The 22,652-nt window shown below is 44.1% G+C and overlaps 1 protein-coding gene across 1 annotated transcript in view; it reads left to right on the top strand.

The window, feature by feature from the left end:
• Positions 1–15,247, top strand: part of LOC139407925 (T-box transcription factor TBX18-like) — a 54,970-nt gene extending 39,723 nt beyond the window's left edge. Inside the window, exon 8 of the mRNA XM_071151808.1 lies at positions 14,425–15,247. Coding sequence (XP_071007909.1) covers positions 14,425–14,978 — 554 coding nt within the window. The 3' untranslated portion in view covers positions 14,979–15,247. The remainder of the gene's footprint in view (positions 1–14,424) is intronic.
• Positions 15,248–22,652: the final 7,405 nt, after the last annotated feature.

Raw genomic sequence — 22,652 nt, 5'->3', positions numbered from 1 at the left:
CTATCCCCTGTCTGTCTATAATGATACTGGTGTCTCTAACCCCCTGTCTGTCTATAATGATACTGGTGTCTCTAACACCTGTCTGTCTATAATGATACTGGTGTCTCTAACCCCCTGTCTGTCTATAATGATACTGGTGTCTCTAACCCCTGTCTGTCTATAATGATACTGGTGTCTCTAACCCCCTGTTTGTCTATAATGATACTGGTGTCTCTAACCCCTTGTCTGTCTATAATGATACTGGTGTCTCTAACCTCTGTCTATAATGATACTGGTGTCTCTAAACCCCTGTCTGTCTATAATGATACTTGTGTCTCTAACCCCTGTATGTCTATAATGATACTGGTGTCTCTAACCCCCTGTCTGTCTATAATGATACTGGTGTCTCTAACCCCTGTCTGTCTATAATGATAGTGGTGTCTCTAACCCCTGTCTGTCTATAATGATACTGGTGTCTCTAACCCCCTGTCTGTCTATAATGATACTGGTGTCTCTAACACCTGTCTGTCTATAATGATACTGGTGTCTCTAACCCCCTTTCTGTCTATAATGTTACTGGTTTCTCTAACCCCTGTCTGTCTATAATGATACTGGTGTCTCTAAACCCCTGTTTGTCTATAATGATACTGGTGTCTCTAACACCTGTCTGTCTATAATGATACTGGTGTCTCTAACCCCCTGTCTGTCTATAATGATACTGGTGTCTCTAACCACTGTCTGTCTATAATGATACTGGTGTCTCGAACCCCCTGTCTGTCTGTAATGATACTGGTGGGACTAACCCCCTGTCTGTCTATAATGATACTGGTGTCTCTAACCCCTGTCTGTCTATAATGATACTGGTGTCTCTAACCCCTGTCTGTGTATAATGATACAGGTGTCTCTAACCCCCTGTCTGTCTATAATGATACAGGTGTATCTAACCCCTGTCTATAATGATACTGGTGTCTCTAACCCCTGTCAGTCTATAATGATACTGGTGTCTCTAACCCCCTGTCTGTCTATAATGATACTGGTGTCTCTAACACCTGTCTGTCTATAATGATACTGGTGTCTCTAACCCCCTTTCTGTCTATAATGTTACTGGTGGCACTAACCCCTGTCTGTCTATAATGATACTGGTGTCTCTAACCCCCTGTCTGTCTATAATGATACTGGTGTCTCTAACCCCCTGTCTATCTATGATGATACTGGTGTCTCTAACCCCCTGTCTGTCTATAATGATACTGGTGTCTCTAACCCCCTGTCTGTCTATAATGATACTTGTGTCTCTAACCCCCTGTCTGTCTATCATGATACTGGTGTCTCTAACCCCCTGTCTGTCTATAATGATACTGGTGTCTCTAACCCCTGTCTGTCTATAATGATAGTGGTGTCTCTAACCCCTGTCTGTCTATAATGATACTGGTGTCTCTAACCCCCTGTCTGTCTATAATGATACTGGTGTCTCTAACCCCCTGTCTGTCTATAATGATACTGGTGTCTCTAACACCTGTCTGTCTATAATGATACTGGTGTCTCTAACCCCTGTCTGTCTATAATAATACTGGTGTCTCTAACCCCCTGTCTGTCTATAATGATACTGTTGGCACTAACTCCCCGTCTGTCTAGAATGATACTGGTGTCTCTATCCCCCTGTCTAGAATGATACTGGTGTCTCTAACCACCTGTCTGTCTATAATGATACTGGTGTCTCTAACACCTGTCTGTCTATAATGATAATGGTGTCTCTATCCCCTGTCTGTCTAAAATGATACTGGTGTCTCTAACCCCTGTCTGTCTATAATGATACTGGTGTCTCTAACCCCTGTCTGTCTATAATGATACTGGTGTCTCTAACCCCCTGTCTGTCTATAATGATACTGGTGTCTCTAACCCCCTGTCTGTCTATAATGATACTGGTGTATCTAACCCCTGTCTGTCTATAATGATAGTGGTGTCTCTAACCCCCTGTCTGTCTATAATGATACTGGTGTCTCTAACACCTGTCTGTCTATAATGATACTGGTGTCTCTAACCCCCTGTCTGTCTATAATGATACTGGTGTCTCTAACCCCTGTCTGTCTATAATGATACTGGTGTCTCTAACCCCCTGTTTGTCTATAATGATACTGGTGTCTCTAACCCCTTGTCTGTCTATAATGATACTGGTGTCTCTAACCTCTGTCTATAATGATACTGGTGTCTCTAAACCCCTGTCTGTCTATAATGATACTTGTGTCTCTAACCCCCTGTCTGTCTATAATGATACTGGTGTCTCTAACCCCCTGTCTGTCTATAATGATACTGGTGTCTCTAACCCCTGTCTGTCTATAATGATAGTGGTGTCTCTAACCCCTGTCTGTCTATAATGATACTGGTGTCTCTAACCCCCTGTCTGTCTATAATGATACTGGTGTCTCTAACACCTGTCTGTCTATAATGATACTGGTGTCTCTAACCCCCTTTCTGTCTATAATGTTACTGGTGTCTCTAACCCCTGTCTGTCTATAATGATACTGGTGTCTCTAAACCCCTGTTTGTCTATAATGATACTGGTGTCTCTAACCCCTTGTCTGTCTATAATGATACTGGTGTCTCTAACCCCCTGTCTATCTATGATGATACTGGTGTCTCTAACCCCTGTCTGTCTAAAATGATACTGGTGTCTCTAACCCCCTGTCTGTCTATAATGATACTGGTGGCACTAACCCCCTGTCTGTCTATAATGATACTGGTGTCTCTAACACCTGTCTGTCTATAATGATACTGGTGTCTCTAACCCCCTGTCTGTCTATAATGATACTGGTGTCTCTAACCACTGTCTGTCTATAATGATACTGGTGTCTCGAACCCCCTGTCTGTCTGTAATGATACTGGTGGGACTAACCCCCTGTCTGTCTATAATGATACTGGTGTCTCTAACCCCTGTCTGTCTATAATGATACTGGTGTCTCTAACCCCTGTCTGTGTATAATGATACAGGTGTCTCTAACCCCCTGTCTGTCTATAATGATACAGGTGTATCTAACCCCTGTCTATAATGATACTGGTGTCTCTAACCCCTGTCAGTCTATAATGATACTGGTGTCTCTAACCCCCTGTCTGTCTATAATGATACTGGTGGCACTAACCCCCTGTCTGTCTAGAATGATACTGGTGTCTCTAACCCCCTGTCTGTCTATAATGATACTGGTAGCACTAACCCCCTGTCTGTATAGAATGATACTGGTAGCACTAACCCCCTGTCTGTCTAGAATGATACTGGTGTCTCTAACCCCTGTCTGTCTATAATGATACTGGTGTCTCTAACCCCCTGTTTGTCTATAATGATACTGGTGTCTCTAACCCCTTGTCTGTCTATAATGATACTGGTGTCTCTAACCTCTGTCTATAATGATACTGGTGTCTCTAAACCCCTGTCTGTCTATAATGATACTTGTGTCTCTAACCCCCTGTCTGTCTATAATGATACTGGTGTCTCTAACCCCCTGTCTGTCTATAATGATACTGGTGTCTCTAACCCCTGTCTGTCTATAATGATAGTGGTGTCTCTAACCCCTGTCTGTCTATAATGATACTGGTGTCTCTAACCCCCTGTCTGTCTATAATGATACTGGTGTCTCTAACACCTGTCTGTCTATAATGATACTGGTGTCTCTAACCCCCTTTCTGTCTATAATGTTACTGGTGTCTCTAACCCCTGTCTGTCTATAATGATACTGGTGTCTCTAAACCCCTGTTTGTCTATAATGATACTGGTGTCTCTAACCCCTTGTCTGTCTATAATGATACTGGTGTCTCTAACCCCCTGTCTATCTATGATGATACTGGTGTCTCTAACCCCTGTCTGTCTAAAATGATACTGGTGTCTCTAACCCCCTGTCTGTCTATAATGATACTGGTGTCTCTAACACCTGTCTGTCTATAATGATACTGGTGTCTCTAACCCCTGTCTGTCTATAATGATACTGGTGTCTCTAACCCCCTGTCTGTCTATAATGATACTGTTGGCACTAACTCCCTGTCTGTCTAGAATGATACTGGTGTCTCTATCCCCCTGTCTAGAATGATACTGGTGTCTCTAACCACCTGTCTGTCTATAATGATACTGGTGTCTCTAACACCTGTCTGTCTATAATGATAATGGTGTCTCTATCCCCTGTCTGTCTAAAATGATACTGGTGTCTCTAACCCCTGTCTGTCTATAATGATACTGGTGTCTCTAACCCCTGTCTGTCTATAATGATACTGGTGTCTCTAACCCCCTGTCTGTCTATAATGATACTGGTGTCTCTAACCCCCTGTCTGTCTATAATGATACTGGTGTATCTAACCCCTGTCTGTCTATAATGATAGTGGTGTCTCTAACCCCCTGTCTGTCTATAATGATACTGGTGTCTCTAACACCTGTCTGTCTATAATGATACTGGTGTCTCTAACCCCCTGTCTGTCTATAATGATACTGGTGTCTCTAACCCCTGTCTGTCTATAATGATACTGGTGTCTCTAACCCCCTGTTTGTCTATAATGATACTGGTGTCTCTAACCCCTTGTCTGTCTATAATGATACTGGTGTCTCTAACCTCTGTCTATAATGATACTGGTGTCTCTAAACCCCTGTCTGTCTATAATGATACTTGTGTCTCTAACCCCCTGTCTGTCTATAATGATACTGGTGTCTCTAACCCCCTGTCTGTCTATAATGATACTGGTGTCTCTAACCCCTGTCTGTCTATAATGATAGTGGTGTCTCTAACCCCTGTCTGTCTATAATGATACTGGTGTCTCTAACCCCCTGTCTGTCTATAATGATACTGGTGTCTCTAACACCTGTCTGTCTATAATGATACTGGTGTCTCTAACCCCCTTTCTGTCTATAATGTTACTGGTGTCTCTAACCCCTGTCTGTCTATAATGATACTGGTGTCTCTAAACCCTTGTTTGTCTATAATGATACTGGTGTCTCTAACCCCTTGTCTGTCTATAATGATACTGGTGTCTCTAACCCCCTGTCTATCTATGATGATACTGGTGTCTCTAACCCCTGTCTGTCTAAAATGATACTGGTGTCTCTAACCCCCTGTCTGTCTATAATGATACTGGTGGCACTAACCCCCTGTCTGTCTATAATGATACTGGTGTCTCTAACACCTGTCTGTCTATAATGATACTGGTGTCTCTAACCCCCTGTCTGTCTATAATGATACTGGTGTCTCTAACCACTGTCTGTCTATAATGATACTGGTGTCTCGAACCCCCTGTCTGTCTGTAATGATACTGGTGGGACTAACCCCCTGTCTGTCTATAATGATACTGGTGTCTCTAACCCCTGTCTGTCTATAATGATACTGGTGTCTCTAACCCCTGTCTGTGTATAATGATACAGGTCTCTAACCCCCTGTCTGTCTATAATGATACAGGTGTATCTAACCCCTGTCTATAATGATACTGGTGTCTCTAACCCCTGTCAGTCTATAATGATACTGGTGTCTCTAACCCCCTGTCTGTCTATAATGATACTGGTGGCACTAACCCCCTGTCTGTCTAGAATGATACTGGTGTCTCTAACCCCCTGTCTGTCTATAATGATACTGGTAGCACTAACCCCCTGTCTGTATAGAATGATACTGGTAGCACTAACCCCCTGTCTGTCTAGAATGATACTGGTGTCTCTAACCCCTGTCTGTCTATAATGATACTGGTGTCTCTAACCCCCTGTTTGTCTATAATGATACTGGTGTCTCTAACCCCTTGTCTGTCTATAATGATACTGGTGTCTCTAACCTCTGTCTATAATGATACTGGTGTCTCTAAACCCCTGTCTGTCTATAATGATACTTGTGTCTCTAACCCCCTGTCTGTCTATAATGATACTGGTGTCTCTAACCCCCTGTCTGTCTATAATGATACTGGTGTCTCTAACCCCCTGTCTGTCTATAATGATACTGGTGTCTCTAACCCCTGTCTGTCTATAATGATACTGGTGTCTCTAACCCCCTGTCTGTCTATAATGATACTGGTGTCTCTAACACCTGTCTGTCTATAATGATACTGGTGTCTCTAACCCCCTTTCTGTCTATAATGTTACTGGTGTCTCTAACCCCTGTCTGTCTATAATGATACTGGTGTCTCTAAACCCCTGTTTGTCTATAATGATACTGGTGTCTCTAACCCCTTGTCTGTCTATAATGATACTGGTGTCTCTAACCCCCTGTCTATCTATGATGATACTGGTGTCTCTAACCCCTGTCTGTCTAAAATGATACTGGTGTCTCTAACCCCCTGTCTGTCTATAATGATACTGGTGGCACTAACCCCCTGTCTGTCTATAATGATACTGGTGTCTCTAACACCTGTCTGTCTATAATGATACTGGTGTCTCTAACCCCCTGTCTGTCTATAATGATACTGGTGTCTCTAACCACTGTCTGTCTATAATGATACTGGTGTCTCGAACCCCCTGTCTGTCTGTAATGATACTGGTGGGACTAACCCCCTGTCTGTCTATAATGATACTGGTGTCTCTAACCCCTGTCTGTCTATAATGATACTGGTGTCTCTAACCCCTGTCTGTGTATAATGATACAGGTGTCTCTAACCCCCTGTCTGTCTATAATGATACAGGTGTATCTAACCCCTGTCTATAATGATACTGGTGTCTCTAACCCCTGTCAGTCTATAATGATACTGGTGTCTCTAACCCCCTGTCTGTCTATAATGATACTGGTGGCACTAACCCCCTGTCTGTCTAGAATGATACTGGTGTCTCTAACCCCCTGTCTGTCTATAATGATACTGGTAGCACTAACCCCCTGTCTGTATAGAATGATACTGGTAGCACTAACCCCCTGTCTGTCTAGAATGATACTGGTGTCTCTAACCCCTGTCTGTCTAGAATGATACTGGTGTCTCTAACCCCCTGTCTGTCTATAATGATACTGGTGTCTCTAACCCCTGTCTGTCTATAATGATACTGGTGTCTCTAACCCTCTGTCTGTCTATAATGATACTGGTGTCTCTAACCCCCGTTTCTGTCTATAATGATACTGGTGTCTCTAACCCCTGTCTGTCTATAATGATACTGGTGTCTCTAACCCCTGTCTGTCTATAATGATACTGGTGTATCTAACCCCTGTCTGTCTATAATGATAGTGGTGTCTCTAACCCCTGTCTGTCTATAATGATACTGGTGTCTCTAACCCCCTGTCTGTCTATAATGATACTGGTGTCTCTAACACCTGTCTGTCTATAATGATACTGGTGTCTCTAACCCCCTTTCTGTCTATAATGATACTGGTGTCTCTAACCCCTGTCTGTCTATAATGATACTGGTGTCTCTAACCCCCTGTTTGTCTATAATGATACTGGTGTCTCTAACCCCTTGTCTGTCTATAACGATACTGGTGTCTCTAACCCCCTGTCTATCTATGATGATACTGGTGTCTCTAACCCCTGTCTGTCTAAAATGATACTGGTGTCTCTAACCCCCTGTCTGTCTATAATGATACTGGTGGCACTAACCCCCTGTCTGTCTAGAATGATACTGGTGTCTCTATCCCCCTGTCTATAATGATACTGGTGTCTCTAACCCCCTGTCTGTCTATAATGATACTGGTGTCTCTAACCACTGTCTGTCTATAATGATACTGGTGTCTCTAACCCCCTGTCTGTCTATAATGATACTGGTGTCTCTAACCCCCTGTCTGTCTATAATGATACTGGTGTCTCTAACCCCCTGTCTGTCTATAATGATACTGGTGTCTCTAACCCCCTGTCTGTCTATAATGATACTGGTGTCACTAACCCCGTTTCTGTCTATAATGATACTGGTGTCTCTAACCCCTGTCTGTCTATAATGATAGTGGTGTCTCCAACCCCTGTCTGTCTATAATGATACTGGTGTCTCTAACCCCCTGTCTGTCTATAATGATACTGGTGTCTCTAACCCCCTGTCTGTCTATAATGATACTGGTGTCTCTAACACCTGTCTGTCTATAATGATACTGGTGTCTCTAACCCCTGTCTATAATGCTACTGGTGTCTCTAACCCCTGTCTGTCTATAATGATACTGGTGTCTCTAACCCCTGTCTGTCTATAATGATACCTATGTCTCTAATCCCTGTCTGTCTATAATGATACTGGTGTCTCTAACCCCCTGTCTGTCTATAATGATACTGGGGTCTCTAACCCCCTGTCTGTCTATAATGATACTGGTGTCTCTAACCCCCTGTCTGTCTATAATGATACTGGTGTCTCTAACCCCTGTCTGTCTATAATGATACTGGTGTCTCTAACCCCTGTCTGTCTATAATGATACTGGTGTCTCTAACCCCCTGTCTGTCTATAATGATACTGGTGTCTCTAACCCCCTGTCTATCTATGATGATACTGGTGTCTCTAACCCCTGTCTGTCTATAATGATACAGTGTCTCTAACCCCCTGTCTGTCTATAATGATACTGGTGGCACTAACCCCTGTCTGTCTATAATGATACTGGTGTCTCTAACCCCCTGTCTGTCTATAATGATACTGGTGTCTCTAACCCCCTGTCTATCTATGATGATACTGGTGTCTCTAACCCCCTGTCTGTCTATAATGATACTGGTGTCTCTAACACCTGTCTGTCTATAATGATACTGGTGTCTCTAACCCCCTGTCTGTCTATAATGATACTGGTGTCTCTAACACCTGTCTGTCTATAATGATACTGGTGTCTCTAACCCCTGTCTATAATGCTACTGGTGTCTCTAACCCCTGTCTGTCTATAATGATACTGGTGTCTCTAACCCCTGTCTATCTATGATGATACTGGTGTCTCTAACCCCTGTCTGTCTATAATGATACAGTGTCTCTAACCCCCTGTCTGTCTATAATGATACTGGTGGCACTAACCCCTGTCTGTCTATAATGGTACTGGTGTCTCTAACCCCCTGTCTGTCTATAATGATACTGGTGTCTCTAACCCCCTGTCTATCTATGATGATACTGGTGTCTCTAACCCCCTGTCTGTCTATAATGATACTGGTGTCTCTAACCCCCTGTCTGTCTATAATGATACTTGTGTCTCTAACCCCCTGTCTATCTATGATGATACTGGTGTCTCTAACCCCCTGTCTGTCTATAATGATACTGGTGTCTCTAACACCTGTCTGTCTATAATGATACTGGTGTCTCTAACCCCCTGTCTGTCTATAATGATACTGGTGTCTCTAACACCTGTCTGTCTATAATGATACTGGTGTCTCTAACCCCTGTCTATAATGCTACTGGTGTCTCTAACCCCTGTCTGTCTATAATGATACTGGTGTCTCTAACCCCTGTCTATCTATGATGATACTGGTGTCTCTAACCCCTGTCTGTCTATAATGATACAGTGTCTCTAACCCCCTGTCTGTCTATAATGATACTGGTGGCACTAACCCCTGTCTGTCTATAATGGTACTGGTGTCTCTAACCCCCTGTCTGTCTATAATGATACTGGTGTCTCTAACCCCCTGTCTATCTATGATGATACTGGTGTCTCTAACCCCCTGTCTGTCTATAATGATACTGGTGTCTCTAACCCCCTGTCTGTCTATAATGATACTTGTGTCTCTAACCCCCTGTCTGTCTATCATGATACTGGTGTCTCTAACCCCCTGTCTGTCTGTAATGATACTGGTGTCTCTAACCCCTGTCTGTCTATAATGATAGTGGTGTCTCTAACCCCTGTCTGTCTATAATGATACTGGTGTCTCTAACCCCCTGTCTGTCTATAATGATACTGGTGTCTCTAACCCCCTGTCTGTCTATAATGATACTGGTGTCTCTAACACCTGTCTGTCTATAATGATACTGGTGTCTCTAACCCCTGTCTGTCTATAATGATACTGGTGTCTCTAACCCCCTGTCTGTCTATAATGATACTGTTGGCACTTACTCCCTGTCTGTCTAGAATGATACTGGTGTCTCTATCCCCCTGTCTAGAATGATACTGGTGTCTCTAACCCCCTGTCTGTCTATAATGATACTGGTGTCTCTAACACCTGTCTGTCTATAATGATAATGGTGTCTCTAACCCCTGTCTGTCTATAATGATACTGGTGTCTCTAACCCCCTGTCTGTCTATAATGATACTGGTGTCTCTAACCCCCTGTCTGTCTATAATGATACTGGTGTATCTAACCCCTGTCTGTCTATAATGATAGTGGTGTCTATAACCCCTGTCTGTCTATAATGATACTGGTGTCTCTAACCCCCTGTCTGTCTATAATGATACTGGTGTCTCTAACACCTGTCTGTCTATAATGATACTGGTGTCTCTAACCCCCTGTCTGTCTATAATGATACTGGTGTCTCTAACCCCTGTCTGTCTATAATGATTCTGGTGTCTCTAACCCCCTGTTTGTCTATAATGATACTGGTGTCTCTAACCCCTTGTCTGTCTATAATGATACTGGTGTCTCTAACCTCTGTCTATAATGATACTGGTGTCTCTAAACCCCTGTCTGTCTATAATGATACTTGTGTCTCTAACCCCCTGCCTGTCTATAATGATACTGGTGTCTCTAACCCCCTGTCTGTCTATAATGATACTGGTGTCTCTAACCCCTGTCTGTCTATAATGATAGTGGTGTCTCTAACCCCTGTCTGTCTATAATGATACTGGTGTCTCTAACCCCCTGTCTGTCTATAATGATACTGGTGTCTCTAACACCTGTCTGTCTATGATGATACTGGTGTCTCTAACCCCCTTTCTGTCTATAATGATACTGGTGTCTCTAACCCCTGTCTGTCTATAATGATACTGGTGTCTCTAACCCCCTGTTTGTCTATAATGATACTGGTGTCTCTAACCCCTTGTCTGTCTATAATGATACTGGTGTCTCTAACCCCCTGTCTATCTATGATGATACTGGTGTCTCTAACCCCTGTCTGTCTAAAATAATACTGGTGTCTCTAACCCCCTGTCTGTCTATAATGATACTGGTGGCACTAACCCCCTGTCTGTCTAGAATGATACTGGTGTCTCTATCCCCCTGTCTATAATGATACTGGTGTCTCTAACCCCCTGTCTGTCTATAATGATACTGGTGTCTCTAACCACTGTCTGTCTATAATGATACTGGTGTCTCTAACCCCCTGTCTGTCTGTAATGATACTGGTGGGACTAACCCCCTGTCTGTCTATAATGATACTGGTGTCTCTAACCCCTGTCTGTCTATAATGATACTGGTGTCTCTAACCCCTGTCTGTGTATAATGATACAGGTGTCTCTAACCCCCTGTCTGTCTATAATGATACAGGTGTATCTAACCCCTGTCTATAATGATACTGATGTCTCTAACCCCTGTCAGTCTATAATGATACTGGTGTCTCTAACCCCCTGTCTGTCTATAATGATACTGGTGGCACTAACCCCCTGTCTGTCTAGAATGATACTGGTGTCTCTAACCCCCTGTCTGTCTATAATGATACTGGTAGCACTAACCCCCTGTCTGTATAGAATGATACTGGTAGCACTAACCCCCTGTCTGTCTAGAATGATACTGGTGTCTCTAACCCCTGTCTGTCTAGAATGATACTGGTGTCTCTAACCCCCTGTCTGTCTATAATGATACTGGTGTCTCTAACCCCTGTCTGTCTATAATGATACTGGTGTCTCTAACCCCCTGTCTGTCTATAATGATACTGGTGTCTCTAACCCCCTGTCTGTCTATAATAATACTGGTGTCTCTGTCTGTCTATAATGATTCTGGTGTCTCTAACCCCCTGTCTGTCTATAATGATACTGGTGTCTCTAACCCCCTGTCTGTCTATAATGATACTGGGGTCTCTAACCCCCTGTCTGTCTATAATGATACTGGTGTCTCTAACCCCCTGTCTGTCTATAATGATACTGGTGTCTCTAACACCTGTCTGTCTCTAATGATACTGGTGTCTCTAACCCCTGTCTATAATGCTACTGGTGTCTCTAACCCCTGTCTGTCTATAATGATACTGGTGTCTCTAACCCCTGTCTATCTATAATGATACTGGTGTCTCTAACCCCTGTCTGTCTATAATGATACTGGTGTCTCTAACCCCCTGTCTGTCTATAATGATACTGGTGTCTCTAACCCCCTGTCTATCTATGATGATACTGGTGTCTCTAACCCCTGTCTGCCTAGAATGATACTGGTGTCTCTAACCCCTGTCTGTCTATAATGATACTGTTGTCTCTAACCCCTGTCTGTCTAGAATGATACTGGTGTCTCTAACCCCCTGTCTGTCTATAATGATACTGGTGTCTCTAACCCCTGTCTGTCTATAATGATACTGGTGTCTCTAACCCCCTGTCTGTCTATAATGATACTGGTGTCTCTAACCACTGTCTGTCTATAATGATACTGGTGTCTCTAACCCCCTGTCTGTCTATAATGATACTGGTGTCTCTAACCCCCTGTCTGTCTATAATGATAGTGGTGTCTCTAACCCCCTGTCTGTCTATAATGATACTGGTGTCTCTAACACCTGTCTGTCTATAATGATACTGGTGTCTCTAACCCCCTGTCTGTCTATAATGATACTGGTGTCTCTAACACCTGTCTGTCTATAATGATACTGGTGTCTCTAACCCCTGTCTATAATGCTACTGGTGTCTCTAACCCCTGTCTGTCTATAATGATACTGGTGTCTCTAACCCCTGTCTGTCTATAATGATACTGGTGTCTCTAACCCCCTGTCTGTCTATAATGATACTGGGGCCTCTAACCCCCTGTCTGTCTATAATGATACTGGTGTCTCTAACCCCTGTCTGTCTATAATGATACTGGTGTCTCTAACCCCCTGTCTATCTATGATGATACTGGTGTCTCTAACCCCTGTCGGTCTATAATGATACAGTGTCTCTAACCCCCTGTCTTTCTATAATGATACTGGTGGCACTAACCCCTGTCTGTCTATAATGATACTGGTGTCTCTAACCCCCTGTCTGTCTATAATGATACTGGTAGCACTAACCCCCTGTCTGTCTAGACTGATACTGGTGTCTCTAACCCCCTGTCTGTCTATAATGATACTGGTGTCTCTAACCACTGTCTGTCTATAATGATACTGGTGTCTCTAACTCCTGTCTGTCTATAATGATACTGGTGTCTCTAACCCCTGTCTGTCTATAATGATACTGGTGTCTCTAACCCCTGTCTGTGTATAATGATACTGGTGTCTCTAACCTCCTGTCTGTCTATAATGATACTGGTGTCTCTAACCCCTGTCTGTCTATAATGATACTGGTGTCTCTAACCCCCTGTCTGTCTATAATGATACTGGTGGCACTAACCCCCTGTCTGTCTAGAATGATACTGGTGTCTCTATCCCCCTGTCTATAATGATACTGGTGTCTCTAAACCCCTGTCTGTCTATAATGATACTGGTGTCTCTAACCCCTGTCTGTCTATAATGATACTGGTGTCTCTAACCCCTGTCTATAATGCTACTGGTGTCTCTAACCCCTGTCAGTCTATAATGATACTGGTGTCTCTAACCCCCTGTCTGTCTATAATGATACTGGTAGCACTAACCCCCTGTCTGTCTAGAATGATACTGGTGTCTCTAACCCCCTGTCTGTCTATAATGATACTGGTGTCTCTAACCCCTGTCTGTCTATAATGATACTGGTGTCTCTAACCCCCTGTCTGTCTATAATGATACTGGTGTCTCTAACCCCTGTCTGTCTATAATGATACTGGTGTCTCTAACCACTGTCTGTCTATAATGATACTGGTGTCTCTAACCCCTGTCTGTCTATAATGATACTGGTGTCTCTAACCTCCTGTCTGTCTATAATGATACTGGTGTCTCTAACCCCTGTCTGTCTATAATGATACTGGTGTCTCTAACCACTGTCTGTCTATAATGATACTGGTGTCTCTAACCCCTGTCTGTGTATAATGATACTGGTGTCTCTAACCCCCTGTCTGTCTATAATGATACTGGTGTCTCTAACCCCTGTCTATAATGCTACTGGTGTCTCTAACCCCTGTCAGTCTATAATGATACTGGTGTCTCTAACCCCCTGTCTGTCTATAATGATACTGGTAGCACTAACCCCCTGTCTGTCTATAATGATACTGGTGTCTCTAACCCCCTGTCTGTCTATAATGATACTGGTGTCTCTAACCCCTGTCTGTCTATAATGATACTGGTGTCTATAACCCCCTGTCTCTCTATAATGATACTGGTGTCTCTAACCCCTGTCTGTCTATAATGATACTGGTGTCTCTAACCACTGTCTGTCTATAATGATACTGGTGTCTCTAACCACTGTCTGTTTATAATGATACTGGTGTCTCTAACCACTGTCTGTCTATAATGATACTGGTGTCTCTAACCCCTGTCTGTCTATAATGATACTGGTGTCTCTAACCACTGTCTGTTTATAATGATACTGGTGTCTCTAACCACTGTCTGTCTCCCTGCAGGAGTCCCGGGGTCGCATGGAGTCCCATCTCAACTGCTCTCCTCTTCTCCTTGCTCCTCCCCATTCAAGGTGTGCCCTCATTCTCCCCTGGACTACACCTGCAGCCGACCAACACACACACACACACACCCCCTCCATCACTACGGCAACCCCGCTTCCTCCTTCCCCCTTCCTGTGGTGCGAAGACCTTCAGCTTATGACCGTGAAGTATTCTGCTCCATGTCCCCACCCCCCTCTCAGATTGGCTACCTGCATCCTCCACCCCGCCAGGGCTACTGTAGTATCTGCCTCCATTCCCCCCACTACGGTCTCTACGGTTACTCCAACCCCCCCACTAACATCGCAGCCAACCCAGACAAGATGGCGGTTTCTTGTGCTGCTGTGGCCAATCAGAACCCTTTCCTTGGCTCCTCCCCCAGTGGAACCCTGACGGACAGTCTGTGCACGCTCAATGGAGACCAGCAGGCCAACTTCCGTTTTGACTCTCGGACGCTGGGATTGTCTGTGAGCCCGTCAGGGGGAGGGGCTTCACAGGTCACCGCCCACATGACCTGAGACACGCTTCTAAACCCTGACCCCCAAGGTTGCTATGGCAACAGGCTGCTGCTCCGTGGAGAGGGTGTGGTGTGTAATCACCAGCCAATGAGGATTGATTAGACATCTCACAGTCCAATGGGGAGAGAGAGAGAGCTGGTTTGTGTTAAAGAGAGAGAAATAGAGAACTCCACTGACTAATGGGACACTTTTATTAGGTACCTGTTGTTGTTATTGTTGTTGTTTTTTCTAAGCATCTCATTAAAGGAATAAATGGACTGGGACACTACAAGATACTGAAACATCTGGTGTGAACAATTCTGGAGACAGGAGTCTGTTATGCACAGAGACAGAGAGACAGAGAGACAGACTCCAGTTATACACAGAGACAGAGAGACAGACTCCAGTTATAAACAGAGACAGAGAGACAGACTCCAGTTATAAACAGAGACAGAGAGACAGACTCCAGTTATAAACAGAGACAGAGAGACAGACTCCAGTTATAAACAAAGACAGAGAGACAGAGAGACAGACTCCAGTTATACACAGAGACAGAGAGACAGACTCCAGTTATAAACAGAGACAGAGAGACAGAGAGACAGAGAGACAGACTCCAGTTATGCACAGAGACAGAGAGACAGAGAGACAGACTCCAGTTATACACAGAGACAGAGAGACAGAGAGACAGACTCCAGTTATAAACAGAGACAGAGAGACAGAGAGACGGACTCCAGTTATAAACAGAGACAGAGAGACAGAGAGACAGACTCCAGTTATATACAGAGACAGAGAGACAGAGAGACAGAGAGACAGACTCCAGTTATGCACAGAGACAGAGAGACAGAGAGACAGACTCCAGTTATACACAGAGACAGAGAGACAGAGAGACAGACTCCAGTTATATACAGAGACAGAGAGACAGAGAGACAGACTCCAGTTATAAACAGAGACAGAGAGACAGAGAGACAGACTCCAGTTATATACAGAGACAGAGAGACAGACTCCAGTCATAAACAGAGACAGAGAGACAGAGAGACAGACACCAGTTATAAACAGAGACAGAGAGACGGAGAGACAGACTCCGGTTATAAACAGAGACAGAGAGACAGACTCCAGTTGTACACAGAGACAGAGTAGACAGAGAGACAGACTCCAGTTATGCACAGAGACAGAGAGACAGAGAGACAGACTCCAGTTATAAACAGATACAGAGAGACAGACTCCAGTTATAAACAGAGACAGAGAGACAGACTCCAGTTATAAACAGAGACAGAGAGACAGAGAGACAGAGAGACAGACTCCAGTTATATACAGAGACAGAGAGACAGACTCCAGTTATAAACAGAGACAGAGAGACAGAGAGACAGACTCCAGTTATAAACAGAGACAGAGAGACAGAGAGGCAGATTCCAGTTATATACAGAGACAGAGAGACAGACTCCAGTTATAAACAGAGACAGAGAGACAGAGAGACAGACTCCAGTTATAAACAGAGACAGAGAGACAGACTCCAGTTATAAACAAAGACAGAGAGACAGAGAGACAGACTCCAGTTATACACAGAGACAGAGAGACAGACTCCAGTTATAAACAGAGACAGAGAGACAGAGAGACAGAGAGACAGACTCCAGTTATGCACAGAGACAGAGAGACAGAGAGACAGACTCCAGTTATACACAGAGACAGAGAGACAGAGAGACAGACTCCAGTTATAAACAGAGACAGAGAGACAGAGAGACGGACTCCAGTTATAAACAGAGACAGAGAGACAGAGAGACAGACTCCAGTTATATACAGAGACAGAGAGACAGAGAGACAGAGAGACAGACTCCAGTTATGCACAGAGACAGAGAGACAGAGAGACAGACTCCAGTTATACACAGAGACAGAGAGACAGAGAGACAGACTCCAGTTATATACAGAGACAGAGAGACAGAGAGACAGACTCCAGTTATAAACAGAGACAGAGAGACAGAGAGACAGACTCCAGTTATATACAGAGACAGAGAGACAGACTCCAGTCATAAACAGAGACAGAGAGACAGAGAGACAGACACCAGTTATAAACAGAGACAGAGAGACGGAGAGACAGACTCCGGTTATAAACAGAGACAGAGAGACAGACTCCAGTTGTACACAGAGACAGAGTAGACAGAGAGACAGACTCCAGTTATGCACAGAGACAGAGAGACAGAGAGACAGACTCCAGTTATAAACAGATACAGAGAGACAGACTCCAGTTATAAACAGAGACAGAGAGACAGACTCCAGTTATAAACAGAGACAGAGAGACAGAGAGACAGAGAGACAGACTCCAGTTATATACAGAGACAGAGAGACAGACTCCAGTTATAAACAGAGACAGAGAGACAGAGAGACAGACTCCAGTTATAAACAGAGACAGAGAGACAGAGAGGCAGATTCCAGTTATATACAGAGACAGAGAGACAGACTCCAGTTATAAACAGAGACAGAGAGACAGAGAGACAGACTCCAGTTATAAACAGAGACAGAGAGACAGAGAGGCAGACTCCAGTTATATACAGAGACAGAGAGACAGACTCCAGTTATAAACAGAGACAGAGAGACAGAGAGACAGAAACCAGTTATATACAGAGACAGAGAGACAGATTCCAGTTCTATACAGAGACAGAGAGACAGACTCCAGTTATAAACAGAGACAGAGAGACAGAGAGACAGACTCCAGTTATATACAGAGACAGAGAGACGGACTCCAGTTATAAACAGAGACAGAGAGACAGAGAGACAGACTCCAGTTATATACAGAGACAGAGAGACAGACTCCAGTTCTATACAGAGACAGAGAGACAGACTCCAGTTATAAACAGAGACAGAGAGACAGAGAGACAGACTCCAGTTATATACAGAGACAGAGAGACGGACTCCAGTCATAAACAGAGACAGAGAGACAGACACCAGTTATAAACAGAGACAGAGAGACGGAGAGACAGACTCCAGTTATAAACAGAGACAGAGAGACAGACTCCAGCTGTACACAGAGACAGAGAGACAGAGAGACAGACTCCAGTTATGCACAGAGACAGAGAGACAGAGAGGCAGACTCCAGTTATAAACAGAGACAGAGAGACAGAGAGACAGACTCCAGTTATATACAGAGACAGAGAGACAGAGAGACAGACACCAGTTATAAACAGAGACAGAGAGACGGAGAGACAGACTCCAGTTATAAACAGATACAGAGATACAGACTCCAGTTATAAACAGAGACAGAGAGACAGAGAGACAGACTCCAGTTATAAACAGAGACAGAGAGACAGACTCCAGTTATAAACAGAGACAGAGAGACAGAGAGACAGAAACCAGTTATATACAGAGACAGAGAGACAGACTCCAGTTATAAACAGAGACAGAGAGACAGAGAGACAGACTCCAGTTATATACAGAGACAGAGAGACAGAATCCAGTCATAAACAGATACAGAGAGACAGAGAGACAGAGAGACAGACACCAGTTGTACACAGAGACAGAGAGACAGAGAGACAGACTCCAGTTATGCACAGAGACAGAGAGACAGAGAGGCAGACTCCAGTTATAAACAGAGACAGAGAGACAGAGAGACGGACTCCAGTTATAAACAGAGACAGAGAGACAGAGAGACAGACTCCAGTTATATACAGAGACAGAGAGACAGACTCCAGTTATAAACAGAGACAGAGAGACAGAGAGACAGACTCCAGTTATAAACAGAGACAGAGAGACAGAGAGGCAGACTCCAGTTATATACAGAGACAGAGAGACAGACTCCAGTTATAAACAGAGACAGAGAGACAGAAACCAGTTATATACAGAGACAGACAGACTCCAGTTCTATACAGAGACAGAGAGACAGACTCCAGTTATAAACAGAGACAGAGAGACAGAGAGACAGACTCCAGTTATATACAGAGACAGAGAGACGGACTCCAGTTATAAACAGAGACAGAGAGACAGAGAGACAGACTCCAGTTATATACAGAGACAGAGAGACAGACTCCAGTTCTATACAGAGACAGAGAGACAGACTCCAGTTATAAACAGAGACAGAGAGACAGAGAGACGAACTCCAGTTATAAACAGAGACAGAGAGACAGAGAGACAGACTCCAGTTATATACAGAGACAGAGATACAGACTCCAGTTATATACAGAGACAGAGAGACAGAGAGACAGAAACCAGTTATAAACAGAGACAGAGAGACGGAGAGACAGACTCCAGTTATAAACAGAGACAGAGAGACAGACTCCAGTTGTATACAGAGACAGGGAGACAGAGAGACAGACTCCAGTTATAAACAGAGACAGAGAGACAGAGAGACAGACTCCAGTTATATACAGAGACAGAGATACAGACTCCAGTTATATACAGAGACAGAGAGACAGACACCAGTTGTACACAGAGACAGAGAGACAGAGAGACAGACTCCAGTTATGCACAGAGACAGAGAGACAGAGAGGCAGACTCCAGTTATAAACAGAGACAGAGAGACAGAGAGACAGACTCCAGTTATATACAGAGACAGAGAGACAGAGAGACAGACACCAGTTATAAACAGAGACAGAGAGACGGAGAGACAGACTCCAGTTATAAACAGATACAGAGATACAGACTCCAGTTATAAACAGAGACAGAGAGACAGAGAGACAGACTCCAGTTATAAACAGAGACAGAGAGACAGAGAGGCAGACTCCAGTTATATACAGAGACAGAGAGACAGACTCCAGTTATAAACAGAGACAGAGAGACAGAGAGACAGAAACCAGTTATATACAGAGACAGAGAGACAGACTCCAGTTCTATACAGAGACAGAGAGACAGACTCCAGTTATAAAAAGAGACAGAGAGACAGAGAGACAGACTCCAGTTATATACAGAGACAGAGAGACAGACTCCAGTTATAAACAGAGACAGAGAGACAGAGAGACAGACTCCAGTTATATACAGAGACAGAGAGACAGAATCCAGTCATAAACAGATACAGAGAGACAGAGAGACAGAGAGACAGACACCAGTTGTACACAGAGACAGAGAGACAGAGAGACAGACTCCAGTTATATACAGAGACAGAGAGACAGACACCAGTTGTACACAGAGACAGAGAGACAGAGAGACAGACTCCAGTTATGCACAGAGACAGAGAGACAGAGAGGCAGACTCCAGTTATAAACAGAGACAGAGAGACAGAGAGACAGACTCCAGTTATATACAGAGACAGAGAGACAGAGAGACAGACACCAGTTATAAACAGAGACAGAGAGACGGAGAGACAGACTCCAGTTATAAACAGATACAGAGATACAGACTCCAGTTATAAACAGAGACAGAGAGACAGAGAGACAGACTCCAGTTATAAACAGAGACAGAGAGACAGAGAGGCAGACTCCAGTTATATACAGAGACAGAGAGACAGACTCCAGTTATAAACAGAGACAGAGAGACAGAGAGACAGAAACCAGTTATATACAGAGACAGAGAGACAGACTCCAGTTCTATACAGAGACAGAGAGCCAGACTCCAGTTATAAAAAGAGACAGAGAGACAGAGAGACAGACTCCAGTTATATACAGAGACAGAGAGACAGACTCCAGTTATAAACAGAGACAGAGAGACAGAGAGACAGACTCCAGTTATATACAGAGACAGAGAGACAGAATCCAGTCATAAACAGATACAGAGAGACAGAGAGACAGAGAGACAGACACCAGTTGTACACAGAGACAGAGAGACAGAGAGACAGACTCCAGTTATGCACAGAGACAGAGAGACAGAGAGGCAGACTCCAGTTATAAACAGAGACAGAGAGACAGAGAGACGGACTCCAGTTATAAACAGAGACAGAGAGACAGAGAGACAGACTCCAGTTACATACAGAGACAGAGATACAGACTCCAGTTATATACAGAGACAGAGAGACAGAGAGACAGACTCCAGTTATAAACAGAGACAGAGAGACGGAGAGACAGACTCCAGTTATAAACAGAGACAGAGAGACAGACTCCAGTTGTATACAGAGACAGGGAGACAGCGAGACAGACTCCAGTTATAAACAGAGACAGAGAGACAGAGAGACAGACTCCAGTTATATACAGAGACAGAGATACAGACTCCAGTTATATACAGAGACAGAGAGACAGACACCAGTTGTACACAGAGACAGAGAGACAGAGAGACAGACTCCAGTTATATACAGAGACAGAGAGACAGAATCCAGTCATAAACAGATACAGAGAGACAGAGAGACAGAGAGACAGACACCAGTTGTACACAGAGACAGAGAGACAGAGAGACAGACTCCAGTTATGCACAGAGACAGAGAGACAGAGAGGCAGACTCCAGTTATAAACAGAGACAGAGAGACAGAGAGACGGACTCCAGTTATAAACAGAGACAGAGAGACAGAGAGACAGACTCCAGTTATATACAGAGACAGAGATACAGACTCCAGTTATATACAGAGACAGAGAGACAGAGAGACAGAAACCAGTTATAAACAGAGACAGAGAGACGGAGAGACAGACTCCAGTTATAAACAGAGACAGAGAGACAGAGAGACGGACTCCAGTTATAAACAGAGACAGAGAGACAGAGAGACAGACTCCAGTTATATACAGAGACAGAGATACAGACTCCAGTTATATACAGAGACAGAGAGACAGAGAGACAGAAACCAGTTATAAACAGAGACAGAGAGACGGAGAGACAGACTCCAGTTATAAACAGAGACAGAGAGACAGACTCCAGTTGTATACAGAGACAGGGAGACAGAGAGACAGACTCCAGTTATAAACAGAGACAGAGAGACAGAGAGACAGACTCCAGTTATATACAGAGACAGAGATACAGACTCCAGTTATATACAGAGACAGAGAGACAGACACCAGTTGTACACAGAGACAGAGAGACAGAGAGACAGACTCCAGTTATGCACAGAGACAGAGAGACAGAGAGGCAGACTCCAGTTATAAACAGAGACAGAGAGACAGAGAGACGGACTCCAGTTATAAACAGAGACAGAGAGACAGAGAGACAGACTCCAGTTATAAACAGAGACAGAGAGACAGAGAGACAGACTCCAGTTATATACAGAGACAGAGAGACAGACTCCAGTTATATACAGAGACAGAGAGACAGAGAGACAGACTCCAGTTATATACAGAGACAGAGATACAGACTCCAGTTATATACAGAGACAGAGAGACAGATTGACAGACTCCAGTTATATACAGAGACAGAGATACAGACTCCAGTTATATACAGAGACAGAGAGACAGACACCAGTTATAAACAGAGACAGAGAGACGGAGAGACAGACTCCAGTTATAAACAGAGACAGAGAGACAGACTCCAGTTGTATACAGAGACAGGGAGACAGAGAGACAGACTCCAGTTAAAAACAGAGACAGAGAGACAGAGAGACAGACTCCAGTTATATACAGAGACAGAGATACAGATACCTCTCCCTATCCCCCACCTCTCTATCCCCCCACCTCTCTCTATCCCCCACCTCTCTCTATCCCCCCACCTCTCTCTATCCCCCACCTCTCTCTATCCCCCACCTCTCTCTATCCCCCACCTCTCTTTCCACCACCTCTCTCTATCCCCCACCTCTCTCTATCCCCCATCTCTCTCTATCCCCCCACCTCTCTCTATCCTCCACCTCTCTATCCCCCACCTCTC

Source organism: Oncorhynchus clarkii, chromosome 4 (genome assembly GCF_045791955.1).
Source record: "Oncorhynchus clarkii lewisi isolate Uvic-CL-2024 chromosome 4, UVic_Ocla_1.0, whole genome shotgun sequence".
Lineage (NCBI taxonomy): Eukaryota > Metazoa > Chordata > Actinopteri > Salmoniformes > Salmonidae > Oncorhynchus > Oncorhynchus clarkii.
Note: the sequence above shows the minus strand (reverse complement) of the source record. Positions and strands in the feature narration are given on the sequence as shown.